The sequence below is a fragment of the Semicossyphus pulcher genome, unplaced genomic scaffold, assembly GCF_022749685.1.
Source record: "Semicossyphus pulcher isolate SPU_LCO1_2020_fin unplaced genomic scaffold, fSemPul1.0.p SCAF_23, whole genome shotgun sequence".
Taxonomy (NCBI): domain Eukaryota; kingdom Metazoa; phylum Chordata; class Actinopteri; order Labriformes; family Labridae; genus Semicossyphus; species Semicossyphus pulcher.
This window is the reverse complement of record NW_027211697.1, coordinates 3,319,699-3,336,114: the sequence shown is the minus strand read 5'-3', so window position 1 is coordinate 3,336,114 and position 16,416 is coordinate 3,319,699. Positions and strand designations below refer to the sequence as shown.

Below are 16,416 nucleotides of genomic sequence, written 5' to 3'. Positions count from 1 at the left end.
AATTCAACCCATTAATGCTTTACTCTCCATGTGAATGTATGTGGTCTTACCGGTTTGAGTTCCTCCCTGTTGACCTTACGGCGGTAGAGCAGCAAGGCAGTGATGGTGTTTCCTGCCCTGGCCGCCTGCACTGGGGTTGGGGTTACATACAGAAAGTCCTGTAAAGCGAGCACACAGATCACTTGAATTAAAAACCAGTAAAATGCAATGTAAGTCTCTAATGCAAGTGTAGAAGACAGGATAAGAGATGGCAAAGAGAGGATTATGAAGACGAGTTTAGGAAGGACAGATTGTTGTAGAGAAGGCTGGAGAGATGATGTGAAAGGAGGTGGTAGGGTAAAAATAAAGCTTATGCTCTTTAACATATAACACCAGAATGAGATCTTTTTCTCAGCTGTAATTGATCAAAAGCAGCTGCTTACCATGCCATAGTAGTTACTGTTAACCATTATGGGCCCTCTGCTCCTCAGGTAGATGTATTCCTCCCACCAGTCGCTCACCTGGAACCAGAAGGGGGCGTTCAAGTTGGAGGTGAACGTTCAAAACAAACAGGACATTAAAACAATTCACATATATATAAATATCACAGCTTTCCACAACGCAGATACTAGTCATAAAGAATCTGTCAAGTTGTCGTTAATCGACATGAATAACAAAAGAGGAACACATTCATTTCAGAAAAGGCAAGCTCAATATGTGGTTGAATCCTATTGGATCATCCAGCAGTGACTTCTACCTTAAGTTAAGGACAACCCCCGTCACCACTGGGACTTTAACATGCCTCATAGGCTTGGGCAGTATCACAGTAGTATCATTTATCTATTAAACTGATGCAGATATCATGTAGAAGTGTTGTAATGCACAGCGTGTGGCAGCAGAGGTCTGGCTACTGCAGACGGTTTTTTGGCAAATTATGGTATGAAAAACTGGATACCGCCCTACCCTAAGGCCTAATTCTTCAAACTCAAAAGGTTAAAACTTTTTTCAAGGACGACAGAAAAAGACAGACTCAATGGATTCACTGCTGTGTGCAGTGTAAGTGGAGCTAATTTTTTAGGACTTTCAGAGCATGGGGTAAGTAGGTAAGTACAGCATTACAATTTTACAATGTTCATTTCTGGGTGGAAAAAGTGATGGAAGTGTAGCACAATACAATTCAACAGCACCACAAACTACATCCTACATAGTTGAATCAGCACCTCTAAAAACAGTTTACTTAGACCTTGACTCCTGTGTGTCTCTACATTGTCAACTGTCTAAAAAAAGGGCAAAAAATAGTACTTAAAGATATAGTCCTGAAAATTTCAGTTTTATTCTCTTGGGTGCCACCTACTGGCAATAAACTATTATATGGGAGTACACTTCCCAATTTAACCAGACATCTACTGTTGGCTGCCTTTGTTACGGTTGTAACTCTTTATTTTCCTCGCTGATGGTCGCTTTCCTTTTCAGACTGTTTGCCTTCATCTGAATGTCAAATTTGTTTCTTTTTCTTTGGATTTTCACTTATTTTTGAAGTATCTGTAGTCATCGATCCTTTCTTTGTTTGTTCAGCCATAGTAGATCAGTTTACTCAAAACACTTGCAGAGACTGGAAAAGCAGCCGCTGAGCTCCGCCTACCCTCTCTGGCAGACTAACCACTGCTGGGTGATGGAAAACATGTCAGTAAGTGGGCGTCGCTTGTGATTTTTTCCCCAAATGTCGCCACAGACACCCAGTCCGTAATAATACTATATACTGCAAATGCAAAGGCTTTCATCAGTGGGCCATAGGCTCAATCACCATTGTGTTACCTCATTCGGCGATAGAGAGGGATTTAACAGACATTTATTTACATGAAAATCTTTGAGGTTATTACTTTAAAAACAAAAAAATAAATAAACTGTTTTTTTCATTATCAATCAATCTGTCTTTATATTCACTTCAATAGTTTAATCATTTGTCCTATGTAATGTCTCAAAGGGTAATTTGACATGTTAAGTATCCTTGCCCGATAGAGACATTCAGTTAAACAGAAAATATTCACATTTAAGGAGCAGCAGCTGAAGTCTGAGCATTTCTGGAATTTTGCTTAAGAAGTGATGAGTAATGGGCTGTTGAAATATATGCAGCTTCATTTCATGATGTTCAACTCATCGCTTATTGACAAATAGTTTCAGCTGCAGTGTGTGTGACTGAGTACACGTACATAGTTTGTAGCCCACAGGGCTTTGAGCTTCAGGTAGCGCTGCAAGCGGCCTCCCAGGTTCGACTCAAAGTGATTGGCCAGTTCAGTCATTCGTTTATACTCGGGATCAGCCAACAGAGGGCGCACTGACTTCAGGTACTGAGAGAGGGAAACAGAAAAGCATCATCAATCGTCATCATCGTCGTCTACTATTAATTGTTTTGTATAGATTATTACGTATACAGCATGTTGCTGCTGTATGTGAGGATAAGTGAATCAAAGATGTGCACATGCAAACAGACAAGTGTGATCCCATGTGTCCACTCACTCTGTTCAGTGTGTCTTGGATGGTAGGAACAGGCAGGTGAGGCAGAGAGGTCTGGTAGCTGTAAAGCAGAGGCTTCCTGCTGGATAATAATCTCAACAGAGTCTGAGAGACAGACAAACAGAGATTAGAGACACTTGAGTCTAACAGACGTCTGGGTATGTTGAAAATGTAAACATTGATTTTAAGACATAGTAAAATTGTCTTTTTAAGCATATTTTTTATCCATGCTGTTACAACTACCACCAAACTAAAACTGTGTGTCTGTGACTCGGCTTACCACCCAGACTTTGGTGAAGTTGGAAATCCGGCCGTGCTGCTCAAACATCCACTGGTGGTAGGAGAGCAGCAGTTTGAGGCAGAACCTGAGCGCGAGGATGAGGGAGAGCCAGAGCAGAGTGCTGAAGACGAGGGCGGACAGCATGGTCTGACCCTGGGTGCTGAGCGACACGTGGAGGCTGCACAGAGGGAGGGGGGACAGAACCATTAATGGATACCAAAGTATAAAAGTGGGTCTGCTAGAGTAAAAAGCTAAATTTAGCACTTCCCAGGAGATGTTTGTATTTAGTCACCTGGAGATAAAAAAGAAACAAACTACTGTAAAATTCTGTATATAAGACGCACTTTTTATACTTTTTTTCATATAAAAAGTGGGCAGCTTCCTGTATACAGGAGCAACCAACATACCAGAGTTTTGGGTGTGTTTTGAATGTGTTTTAAATGAAAATAAACTGAAATAGTGTTGAAATAACGTGTATACATGTTTTTATTAATAAATAGCTATAGAAAACCTTTTATTCCCTCTCAGAGACCCGCCTAAAACAGTGTGCGTCTTATACTCAAGACTTTATGGTAATTTTCACACACAGGAAGCATTTGAAAAATCAAATTACTTCAGACAGAATGTAGCTAAAGAACATTCTTAAACTACAGCCTAAGATAGAAATTGAATCTAATGGTCCTTGCACAGGAGGACCCACTGGTGAAGCTCACATTAAGTACAACAAAAGTCAAGAATAACAGAAATATGTCCAACATTTTATTTGGTCACAATATTCTTTTTATAAAAGTACGCACCTTTGAATATCCTGTACAAAGATTATAAATACCACAGATACTACAGCAATTTACAACCAGCAGAGATCATTCAAACTGCACACAGTGATGAGAGCCAGACCCATTCTAGACTCACATACTGTAATCCGATGTGAGGAAACGCAAGTAAACATTAGGACAGAACAACAGCAACACCTGCTGGGTAGATTAGGGAACAAATGTGTTATGCACAGCACATTAGAAGAGACAAGAATATATATATAAAAAAACTGATCATCTGGGCATTCAGCATTGAATAAATGAAAAGAAAAAAGACTAATACGGAAATAGGAGGAAATTAAATTACCTAAATATCATTCCATGATAAATGTACTTTACCATGGCCAAAGCAAACGCTAGTTTCTGATTGAGTGGGAGGTGGTTGTTCAAATTATATATTATATACAGCAGAAAAACTTCACGTTCTCTGTCTACTCATAGGGGAGAAAACAGGTCAGAAGCTACCTTTTTAAAACTCAACAAGGATTAAACGGTCTACTTTTAGTGCTATGTTACGTACATATGTAAGATCAAATATGCAAACAGAAGCATAAACATGTTGGTTTCAGGATTAATCATAATATTGATTGAATTATGGAAAGTTTCAGATTTCGGCTCATCACATGGGAACTGACTCTTTCAGCTGGCAATGCTCAATCTGAGTCATAAATGTGAGTCATGAATCGCATTTCAATTTCATCTCAGAATAAACATGATCTGGATAGAACGTGGCACGTGTGTGTGTGTGTGTGTGTGTGTGTGTGTGTGTAGGAGGTAGACAGTGAATCAGTGGCGTTACAGAGTGGGAACAGACTTGTAGGTAAGCAGGGGAGAGTTCAAGTGCAGTGCCACGCCTGCTCAGCTCCACACTGACTCATCAGCTGTCTATGCTACAAGTTTATGTTTGTTTGGATCAGTCAAAGCTCAGTCCTCTTTCCTCCTGACGGTTTCCTGTATCATCACACTGGACATTTTACAGTGCAGCTGTCACTTCCAGCTGGCAGCGCTCTCAAGTACAGCGCAACCAGTACTGGATCTTTGAAGGCTGAATTTGACGTAGACATTTGGAAGTTAAATATATCTTTTCATGATTTATCAGCCAATAGTGAGCTTGTTCAATTGATGCTGAATCTTCTTTTAATTAAAGTGTGCAAAATATGTATATGTATGCAAAATATGTGAAAGAGATAGAGAGCCTTTAATCATGTTTTTGAATTCTTATCTCCACCTTTCCATCCATCCATCATTAGAGTTTGGAAATAAGATGCTATCATATACCATTTTTTTTAGTATTAACTTCTCACAATAACACAAAGATCAGCCACTTTATAATCACTGTATTGGTCCGAATAAAAGATGACCCTGATTATAAGACACATAGCCACGCGGCGCTACGGCGGCCCATGATCTTCTTGGGCTTCCTTTTTTCAATTACACTCTGTGACAACAATGATCTTAAAATTGACATTATAACGCTGCCTCAGTTGCCTTCGCCTACTTTTAAGCCATTTGTTCCGGAGGATCACAGAGTCTCTCCATCTTTCATGCCCCTGACACTGTGGTTGTGAGTGACGGCTGGCCTCAGTCATGACAGGGACAATCGCTTTGCAGATAAGTGGCGCTGTCTGCTGTTGTGAACGTATATTGGGTTTTAAAAGTTTAGACCCCGAATATAAGATGACCCCACTTTTTCAGATGTATGTCAAGGGGAAAAACCCTGTCTTATATTCAGACCAATACGGTCATTACATTTATATAATGGCCTATTATGAGAACCATAACGTTCTTGTCAAATCCACTCTATTCTGGACATTTCTGGAAAATCAGTCAAGCATTCAAACCAATCAAATTTGACTTGTATAGCACCAAATCATAACCAAAGTTATCTCAAGACACTAGAGCAGGTCTAGACCGACTTTTTGTTATGTTATTTAGAGAGAGACCCAACATGAATCACCATGTGTAGCACTTAGCAACATTCGGCACATTGGCAAGGAAAAACTTTGAATCCTCGAGCAGAACCAGACTCATGTTGAACAGCCATCTGCCTCGACTGAATGGGCCGAAAAGTGGGATAGAAGGAGATGCAGGATAGAGACAGGCATGAAGGAGGGTACATTAAATTCAAGCATCACCATCTTTATATGCAAGACAGAAAAGAGCAGTCATGTTGTTTATTTAATAAGGTTAAGACAGAGGCCCCTGTGTGTGCTTGCATGTACGTCTGTGTACCTTAGTGGCAGGTGTTGCTGTATCTTGGTGATGAGACCCATGCTGGGATCCGAGCGCATGTACATGGTGGCCAGGATCGCTATGACAACGAAGAGCCAGGAGGAGGGACTGGCAGGGTACACTCCTTTGATCACCCTGTTCTGTTACCACAGAAGAAGAAACAACAAACATTGAAATGATAATAATACAAATATCCACCTCTTTTAGCAAAGGTGACAAAGTAATGGTGTTTAATAATTATGATCTAGTTACTGAATATTAACAAATACTGGCCAAATAACATGATTATGATTTGCTATAAGCGGCCCTACAAGACACTGAGGGGTGTTGAAACTGGACAAAAAGGATTATTTACAAACCAAACCTTCAGATTTTGTGTAAATTTGCATCAGAAACACAAAACAAATCTGCATAATCCTTCGTCTCCCACCGTCCTCGATGTTTGTACTTTTTTCCTTTAATGTTTGATAGGTCTTAATGTTGGTGCTAATTTTGTTTACCTAGATTTTTGTCATTTTCTCTTAAACAAAGTAAACACATATTTTGGCAGTAGTAGTCAAGAGATCTGAGAAGCAAACAGCCGTGTTTGTTGCCCCAGCAGGGGCAGACATACGTGTCAGCACATGTTAGGAATGGCTCATCACTCATTACCTGCACAGAAGGGAATTCAAACCCTGTAATAAGGCTCAGCTCCCTCTGCACACCTCTAACGAAACCAAAGGAGGAGTACACACACAGTCACACACATGAATCAACACCCATTGATTTCCCATCACACCCACCCTCATGCGGCTGACTCGCTTCTTCCACGATCGCACCCCTGACAGGTAGATCTGGTTCAGGGCCTGATAGGACAGCTGCAGGTCTATCCCCTCGGGTGTTATGGTGAACTGGAACGCCACCGCCTGGTGGGCCTCCGCCATCGCTATGGAAACAAAAAGTTAAAAATATTAATACTCCATGTATTTCTCAATAAATCATAATTTCAGACACCAATGTCTTCATACAATCATCACTGCAGAATGTATCCATATCTGATATCTACATAACTGATTTTAAAAATGATTTAATAACCTTTTTATAGTTTGTTTTATGGCGTACACTATCTGTAACAGCTAGTTTTATAAGCCAGCTGGCAGCTCGGTGTGTTTGCTGCCTCTCCTGTATAAACGCTCTGTGTGACAACACTTGAGTAATTTAATGTGTCACTGGAATGTTGTTGTCTCGCTGAACGCTGCTGCAGCACCAAGACTGCACAGCAAAAACTGCTCCCAGTCTGGTGCTCTGTCCAGTGACACCGTGTGAAGCCCTTGGTCATACAGCAGCGTTAGACATACAACTGCAACTTAATGTTAAAACAAAGCTGACATTTTAAACCTGTTTGTATTCAAAAATGAATATAACTTTAGCACGTTGGTTGGAAATATCAGGTCAAACAGGAATTGGTGAGTATTTGCTGTGTAACAAATTAAAGTTAACGACTTTTTGAAAACAGCCCTACACTAATGTATTTGATATAGATTGCTGTAACAGCCTACCACACAGCAAAAATAAACATCTGGAAGTGAGTAGAGAAACAAGCTAAGCATGCAGCCCCTAAAGAACAACCAAACCCATCAGAGAAAATAAACTCCGCTAATAAATGCTGATTGTCTGTTTCCCATTGCCAGTGGAGTACACTGCTTTCAGTCTCTTTTCTGCTGCGTCACTGGGTTAGTAAACACAAACAGTAAAGATGTTACAGTGGTTAGGTCTTTATTGTATCTCATTCAGTCTGTTTATCAAACTCGGCGCCAACAAATTTGGAATGATATTCAAGCACTGCTCAGACTACTTCAGAGTCATTTGACCCGGGTCTGAATGCCGATTGTTGCCTTTCCTAATAAGCAAATAAGCCGGGTGTTAGCAGGTTTTTTGACCAGTGGGAAAGTGGCTAAACACTGATTTTAACAATGAAAGTGTTTTATTCAGGGCTTTTACTGGTTTATTCACTGATTCTGATTATTTTGGAGAGGAGGAGAACTCTGCGGATAATTCCACTACCAATAAAAAACGTTTTAAAAGGCAAACACGAAAGGAATCCTAACCTAAAAACTGAGCTAATGTTGTTAGCCGCAGCTCGGATTGCAGTCCCTCGTGACTGTTAAACAAAGAGCATGGAGGAAACAGATTAATGTTATATCTTGATATATTGCTGGTGTTAATCGCCGGTGTTTTGGAGAGGAGGAGACCTCTGTGGATAAATTTGCCCCCAGTGATACCTTGTGAAAAATACACTGAAGGAATCTTAACTTAAAAGCTGACGTAAAGTTGTTAGCGGCAACTTGGCTCCCAGCCTCACATCATATCCTATCATGTCCTTTCAAGGGTGTCAGGAAAATGTAACAACTATAGTGCATGTGAGAAGCAATATTCAATTTGTAATAATGAAGCCTCTGGTTTTCTACAGGCTACCATCGTAATCAGGATACTCTTCAAACTAGCAGTGTTATCTAATTCTAGTTTGTAAATATCAATATTGATCATTATAGACAAACAATTGTGATTATATTGTTGTCATATTGCCAAGCCCTCAGGTTCCATGAGCGTGTCCTTATGTAGTTGACTTGCACACGATTCATCACGGTTGGCGGATTCCTGCACTTTTACTGTGAAAGTGTCTGATTCTTACGTAATGCCACTGAATGCATTCTGCAGAGGTAATGGTCGAAGTGATGGAAAGTGAATCCTCTTCGTGGTGTGGTTGGTTTAGTTTATGAAGCGAGAGCTACTGTCCAGCTCAGGAAACACTGTGCTGAATCGAGTTCATATAGAGCATTTATCCTGATATCCTGCCTTAGCTGTCAGATGCTGAACAACCTCCAGCATCTGTCTGACATCATGAATTATTCAATAGTTAAGAGCTGCATCATGAAGGAAAGACCCTGACTGAGAAGCAGATTCAATATACTAACATGTACACAAAAGTATCATCAAGACAAAGACTAATGTCTTCTTTAAATGCAGCACTATGTAAATGAACATTCTTTTATCTCCCTCACTAAAGGTTCATACAACAAATTACACAATCAACAGTCCAGTAGACCTCAGTTCTGTTTGTGTAAAGCTGCACAAGTAGGGAAAATCCTCGAAACCAAAAACAGTCAAACCAGTTTATATGTTTCCCCCTCAAAGCTTTAATGGAAAGCTAGGTACAATAGAAGAAGCCTCTGGGTAAATAGTAAAAATAATGGCTGCATTCAATTTAAGATGGTGGCTTACTGCTGCACTATAATGTTTTACTTCAACTGTTGAACAGTAACAACTGTGCTTTTCTTACTAAGACAAGTCCAAAGGTTTGCAGGTAAAAAAGGCCAGCTTAACTTCTCAGAAAGCTTTGATGATTTTTTTTTCTTACATGTAACTCGGCTTTCAAACATGTTATTTTATGTACTTATGTTCTATTATTAAGCATAATAACGAGCCTAAAGCCTCTTAAAGCGAGTTAATAAGAGGTCTTGAGAGACAAAAGGAGAACATAAAGAATCTGTGGGCAGTTAACATTCCCTGAGCTGCTGCTCACCCTGAAGACAGGTGTGAAAACAGGTTAGTGTACAAACAAAAAACAGACTTAGTGTATGTCCCCGGTGAACTTTTGACGGAGGGATGGAGGTCTGAAATGAGACAAGCGATCACTTTCTCTTCTTATCAAGACTACAAGGCTGAGCCAAGGTGCGAGGTTCACCAAGTGGCATGTAGAACTTTTTAAGACCTTTTGAATACATACAATGCGACTAAGTTGCCAAACAAAGTATGAAAGTATTTTATTAGTGTTTATTAGTGTATAGTGTTTTACCTGTAAGACGCATATTTCAGAGTTTGTGCAGGTTGTCAGCCGGACTCAGATCGCAGTCCCTGAGGCCCCACTACTGAGCCGTCTAGGGACACTGATTGAGCTGCTTCTTTCACCGATTTAAAACTTTGAATCACAGAATCTGTTTGTTTTAAAGACAAGAAGACTTCTTCGGGTAAAACGACTCCAGGCAAAACCATTGTGAACAATAAAACAGTAAAGGAATAGCACTCTAAAAAGCCTATAATTAAGCTAGTAGCAGCTCGGCTCGCTTAAGCCTGATACCACATGGACAACATCCCCGTTCAGCAGCAGGGTTTTGTGTCTTTACATTTCTTATCAGGGTCGAGATGTCTGAACATTTATCATTCAGCCTTCAGCAGCAGACGCACATTGTCTGACTGATATACTGACTGAAATCTGTCTGTGTCATTGCTGGCTCCTTTTCTCCTTTACTTCCTTTTTCACCTCATCAGAAAGGAAACTTTTAGGCAATGCTGCTCTGCTTAACTTTACTGGCTAAAAATAGACCCTGACAACTCAGATGGAAACTCATCTCCCAGGTCCAAAAGCTACATTTCTCCAGAGTTTCAACAGCCTGCAGCAGTGTGTGTGTGTGTGGGTGTGTGTGAGAGAGAGAGAGACAGCACAGGGACGCCCAGAAGCTCTAAAGTCAGAGCTGTAAAAAGGCAGAGTAATGCACAGCTGCTGCAGATGAAAGAGGCCTCTGCTACATACTGAGCAATGACATGACAACTATACAGTTACAGTCCCACATCCTACAGAAAGTAGGTCAGCATATAATCTCTCTGAGGTTGTGTTTGTTCAGGGCCTCTGTCATCTCTTCCCTTTCTCTCGATCCAGCCAAGCTACTAATGCTGCATACTTCTCACTTCCCACAACTATTTCACACAGCTACTCGTGTGACATTTGTGTGTGTATGTAAATGACAGAGAGAGAGAGAGAGAGAGAGAGAGAGAGAGAGGACTGAAAAAGAAGACAAAGAAAAGGGAGAGAATGGAGGTGGGAGGACAAGAGTGGGCCTGTGAGCTGCAGTTGGATGGACACAGAATGTTTGTGTGCTAAGGAGGACCTCGTAGCGCCGGGCGATCATGTGATAGTTCTCACACGTTTTTATGGCTGTATTCTTTTTTTAATGTTAATGCAAAGATAGTTCAAGACAGCACTGAAAAAAGCTGTGTCGTGTTAAAAATCTCTGATGCTCTTAAGTCAAACAGGGTGTAAGGAGGGGCAGCAATCGAGCTGCCGTGTACAGAGTTTTACTGGGCTTGGCTTGTTTGTCCTTCACAAGATAACTTGTTTTCAGGGGTCTCTTCCTTTCCAAAACAAACACACCTGGTGATTGAAGCTGGTAAAACACTTAAAAAGCAGTAAAGACTTAAAAAACGGCAGAGCTGCCACCAACATTAGCGCAGCGTGGTTCTCTTAATACTTTCCAGACGTCTCCTTTAGATGAGTTTTGGTTATGAAACAGACTGGAATTAATTCTGATGTCTCTATATGACCTACAAAAGCAAACCAGACCATCAGCGACAAGATGAATTATTTCTATATAGTTATTTGTAATGCCTGAAACTGCTGGCGGGGGTAGGTGTCAGGTGAAGTGATTAATTGCATGCTTCGTTTACATTTTCCAGGGCAGAAATTTAAAGTGAGTGATACATGTGACTGTGAAAGAAAGGGGGATGATATTTTTTGTTAAAAACCACCACTTAAGCATGTACAGGACAAAATCAGCAAAGGGATACAGCTTTGTCCACAGGGGGCGCCAAAATCAACACAAACTCAGTTCCTCACAGGAGCTTTATGAAACAAGATCAGGTCAGAACCTAGTATGTGGCTGACCGCATCAGGCCAATGTGTGCTTTTGTGGGCAATGTGTTACAAGGACTGTCCGTATGAGGCCGATGACAACGTGTTTGAAAGCAGGTGTGCGCTGCGGACGTAGGCAAAGTATCCAGAGCCGTATAGACAGAGAGTCGCTTCAGTGGAGGTCCAATATGCTCCATGATCCACCATTGCGATGTCGCAACTCTGTCTCTCTACGGCTGTGAAAGTACTGTCACTCACTCACTCACTCACTCAGTCAGTCAGTCAGTCAGTCAGTCAGTCACATACAGACCCATGTGTAGGGCTGACCCCGGACATCAGCCAAAAAATCAAGATCTCAAAAGTGACTGTCACTTGCACGGTAAGACAGTAGTAGGTTTCACTGTTCAGCATACAAGCTCAAAACTGCAGGCTGACTGTGTGTTCCTGCTTTGTCGAGTTGAGTATATAATGTCCAAAGTTTATCATAGCTATTGACATAAATTTGACCGAGATCCAGTATCAAGCATTTTACTCCCAACCCTAACTCCACATGATTTACATTCACACTTAACCTAACAATCATCCTTTCCCCATTAGAAACTTTGTTTGAGTCTTAACCAAAAAGTTAAACTGTTACTTTTGTCTTGATCCTCACCCAAAACAAACTAAACCCTATCCTAGGATTAATTTGACTTGTGCGTTAAAGAAGCACAGACTGGCCATAACAACAAAATAACTCCACAGTAGCCTGGAAACTTCTGCAGGGATCCCAGTCCAGCCCTCAAACCTGGGTGGGTTAAGGATCAACCTATCTAAGGACACTACAAGTGTGGCAAGTTAAATATAATAGACAAACTGTTACAAGTAAAATAGCACACTCGTGGTCTGTAATGATTTCATCTGTTAGAAGGTTAAAAAGAGGATTATTTTATGATGAAAAATAATTATTATATGCTTTAAATTGGGTTAAATGGTAGTTTTAATTTCACCCAGATCGGAGTTCATCTGTGCTCTGCAAAGTGGTCTTAATCTGATAGACCCCCTGATATTGTCCAACTACATAAACCACGGTAGCTTCCTCATTCAACTACAGGTGCTGCTGAGGAAACATCACACTATCACCGTCCTAATTATTTCTGCACATTTCAGCTATGTTAATTTGCTTACATAGCAAGAGAGTTTAAAGGTCATACGGAGCTAGATACTCTCGAAATGCCGTTTCAGCTCGACTTTAAAGTTTAGTGGAGAATAATAAAACATGTATGATTACTGTAAGAACATTCGACTACAGAGGAGACATCATAATATGACTCCTGTGATTATTAACCCAGAAAGTAGTTTAACAGCACTTCCTACTGTTCTACAGGTATCGCCAGATGCAATAAAAATATTTATAACCTGTTTCTCAAGTTGTGACTGTGATTCCTACAGCCAACTTTGGAAATGACATGCAGCCCTTTCTCTACTCTGAAAACAAACATATAACATTGTTATATTTTTACACCCTGATGATTAGAAAAGGCTTTGCGGTCACTGGAAATAATTGTTGACAACCTTGTTTGATATTGTCAGATGCAGTTTTTTGGAATAATAGATGCTAAGCTCTGTAATTTAAATGCATTTCTAATACAAGAGAGGCACACAGTGGAGCTAATCCAGACCAACTGTTCTTGTGGTTGCTAGTTAATTATTCAGGAAGCAAATATTTTGTCTCCAAGGGGATGTTGATTTCTGGGCCTGATAAGGAACCACATGCTGACTTCTGAAATCAAGATTTACACAGACATCAACAGTTATTTCACCCTGAATATATTTTCTGGTTAGAAGTATTACTAGTAGGTTTGATCAAACAATATGCACTTTAATTACTGACTGGATGACCGTCAACTCTCTTGTGATCTAGAAAAACAAAACAATAGGCTGGTCACTGTGCCATTACAGACCAGGAGATGCCATGCTGCCATTGCCCACATTAATGAGGTAAGTTAAGCCTGTTTCTGTTTGTTTTGTGCTTTTACAACTCTGAGGATACAAGTTATGATCATCTGACGTTATGGTGGTGCCGTGTCGTTATCTCTTGATAATGTGATAAATAAGTTGAGATCTCCAGAAAACGACCAGAGGCTTCCGATTGTGACCGATTGTTTACTTACTTACTTACACGCTGCAAGCCTAATCAGTGTTAATAAAATGTGGACAACTGGATATTTAAGTTTGGGGGTCTTAACTCCTCTAAAACAAATTTGAAAACAAAGTAAAGCTGTGTAGTAGGCTACATTTACAAACTGGTGTTTGATACTGAATTCTCAAGACGTGGTTGAAGAACAGGTTTTACCTGCCGGAGTGGAGAGGCAGGTGGAGTAACAAGGAGCTGCGTTCATTCGGTCAGAGTCAGCGCGCGGGCACGAGAGAGGGCGGCGGGAAGAAACGCGAGTGCACACACAGTTTATACAGTAGACATATCAGTTCAAGTTTAGTGAAATGTCTAGTACATAGTCTGTAGCCTATAGTTTAATACAGGCCCCACGACGATAAACTGTTTTAAGCTTTAAACCCTCTCTTTCAACAGTTTTTGTTTCTTTATTTGTTTAATTTCTTTTCTTGGGCCTAGGAAACAAAAACAGCTTGAACACGTAGCTAACATCACACTCTATCTTGCCATGTCGTAATTAGCCTTTTTGTCATACTTCACGTGATAAAAACCTTTCATGTTCGAGAAATGTCCTAATTTGAATGTAGAAGCTGTTATGTAAATACGCACATAGTACTTGCCTCTAAATATATTTCCAAGATTTTACTTGAAGCTGTCAGAAGTCAAGTTAATATTTCAGTCAGTATGGCACATTTACCTTCAGCTGTTAGCAACAACATCAATATAAAGTGTGCAGTCAACTCAGACTACGACTTGTTTGAATGTGGCTGAGCGCAAACCAGTTTAGTTTAAGGAAATAGTAACTGTCTGAAGCGACCATGTTGCTCTCCATCACTGGCTACCTCATCCTGTTCATACGTGGGTGGACAGGAAGACCGACAGCTACCAAAACAACAAATACAAACCACAAATTCTACACAACTAAACAACACTTCCGTAAAGTATAGTGTATTTGCACACAAGTACAGTAGCCCAGTGTATTATCAGAGCAACACACAGTGGTCCATTCATGCTTTGCACCATCTCCCTCACCATGCGATGCACAAAAGCCGACAGAGAGCAAAAGGACGGCAAAACAATACATTTAGAAAAGCTGGGCCAACTTAAGTATCAGAGTTGTTGAAAAATGTACCTCTAGTGTCTCGAAGAGCTCTTTCGTGGAGAAGGTTGATACGGAAACGTCTGTGTGCACTCCTCCCTTCTTCTCAAGGCTGCAGAAGTTGTCGGTGAAATCCAACCTTTCTCTGTCCAACAAGGCAATCACTGCCAGAGCCAGCAGACAAAGATAGGGTGAGTGAGGGAAAGGATGAGGCACTCCCACACAAAAAAGGAGGCCAAACCGTGGCTGTGTAAATGTAGGCGTTAGTTTGACGCATGTGCTGTAGCTGTCACCGTGGACTGTAGCCCGATATGAAAATATTAAATTAAATAATTTTCAGGCGAATTGATTACATAAAATACAATGACATAATTAAATGTATAAATCATGAACATTCTTGTGCTATGATTATGATAACCACCAACCATGCGTTTTTCTATACATTTTACAAAGGCCCTTTCATGACCTTGATAGAGATACCATCTTTTTGTTTTTAACAGTTCTTTGGTCTGTTTTGTATGGAAGCCTTAAGCGGAAATGCATCCTTACATTTTATTTACTAAATTTTCCTGTAATAACAAATAATTTCTGGTCGTTTTCTCAAGATTTCAACTTATTTTTCTCATTATCTCGGGAAAACAAAGCTGGTTTTCCCATTATTACGGATTAATTTGACCCATTGTCTCGAGATAACAGCTTGTTTTCCTGTGATAACGGGATAATTTTCCAGCGATCTAGAAAACAAAAAAACAGGCTGGTCACTGTGATATTACAGACCACCACATGCCATGCTGCCATTGACCACACTAAATGAGGTAAGTTATGCCTATCTTTATGTTCGTTTTGTGCTTTTGCAACTCTGAGGATACAAGTTATGATCATCTGATGTTATGGTGGTGCCGCGTCGTTTTCTCATGATAACGTGAAAATGACCAGAAATTACTCGTTATCACAGGAACATGGAATAAATAAAATGTACTGATGCATGTCCACTAAGGGCTTCTGAAGTTTTGAATTAAATTCAACATTTATTTTTATTCATACAGGTAACAATAAAGGCTTATTTATAACAATTCGACTGAACTGTGAGGTAAGTGCAACTTCAATTTAATTAAAAGTTCAGTTTGTTTCTTTAAGGGCCTAAATTTGTACAAATAAATCCCTCTGGACGCTGTATTAGTGTCAGAGTGAGAGCTCTCTACTTTCCTCCTCTATCTGCAGGAAGCCGCAAATGATGTCATAGAGACACGCCCATTCCTGGCATTTAGAGCATACATTTTTTTGAGGAGGTACATGTATGCTAAGTAGGTCGATCTTTACCTTAAACATACTTACTGTTCTAAATGAAATATTAGCCTACATGTATTTTGAATGACAAGCTTTGCAGTTTCTTTTATAGATGCTGCCCTTATGTAACAGCACAGTAAGCTTCCCAGTTACCCCATACCCTTTAACCTACTTGTTCCCCTAAAAAATAAAAAACATCTTTAATTATGATTTTTCTTACAACTATATCTTAAATATTACTCCTTTTTTCACTTACTTGTAGTGCATTATATGTTATATGATACTTGACTGAATGTATTTGCAGTTACGAATAAAGCAAAATGAACTTAGTCTTCACATTAGAAACCTCAGATACTGAGAGTAGAGACTTGAACATGGCCCTTTAAAGAAAAA

General features: G+C 40.1%; 1 protein-coding gene across 1 annotated transcript in view; it reads right to left on the bottom strand.

Annotated features, from left to right (window-relative positions):
* Positions 1 to 14,857, bottom strand: part of cpt1a2b (carnitine palmitoyltransferase 1A2b) — a 42,815-nt gene extending 27,958 nt beyond the window's left edge. Inside the window, exons 1-8 of the mRNA XM_069674911.1 lie at positions 14,770 to 14,857; positions 6,603 to 6,745; positions 5,821 to 5,960; positions 2,774 to 2,951; positions 2,497 to 2,598; positions 2,190 to 2,327; positions 423 to 500; positions 51 to 158 (exon numbers count right to left, since the gene is read on the bottom strand). Of these exons, the coding sequence (XP_069531012.1) occupies positions 51 to 158; positions 423 to 500; positions 2,190 to 2,327; positions 2,497 to 2,598; positions 2,774 to 2,951; positions 5,821 to 5,960; positions 6,603 to 6,743 (885 nt within the window). The 5' untranslated portion in view covers positions 6,744 to 6,745; positions 14,770 to 14,857. The remainder of the gene's footprint in view (positions 1 to 50; positions 159 to 422; positions 501 to 2,189; positions 2,328 to 2,496; positions 2,599 to 2,773; positions 2,952 to 5,820; positions 5,961 to 6,602; positions 6,746 to 14,769) is intronic.
* Positions 14,858 to 16,416: the final 1,559 nt, after the last annotated feature.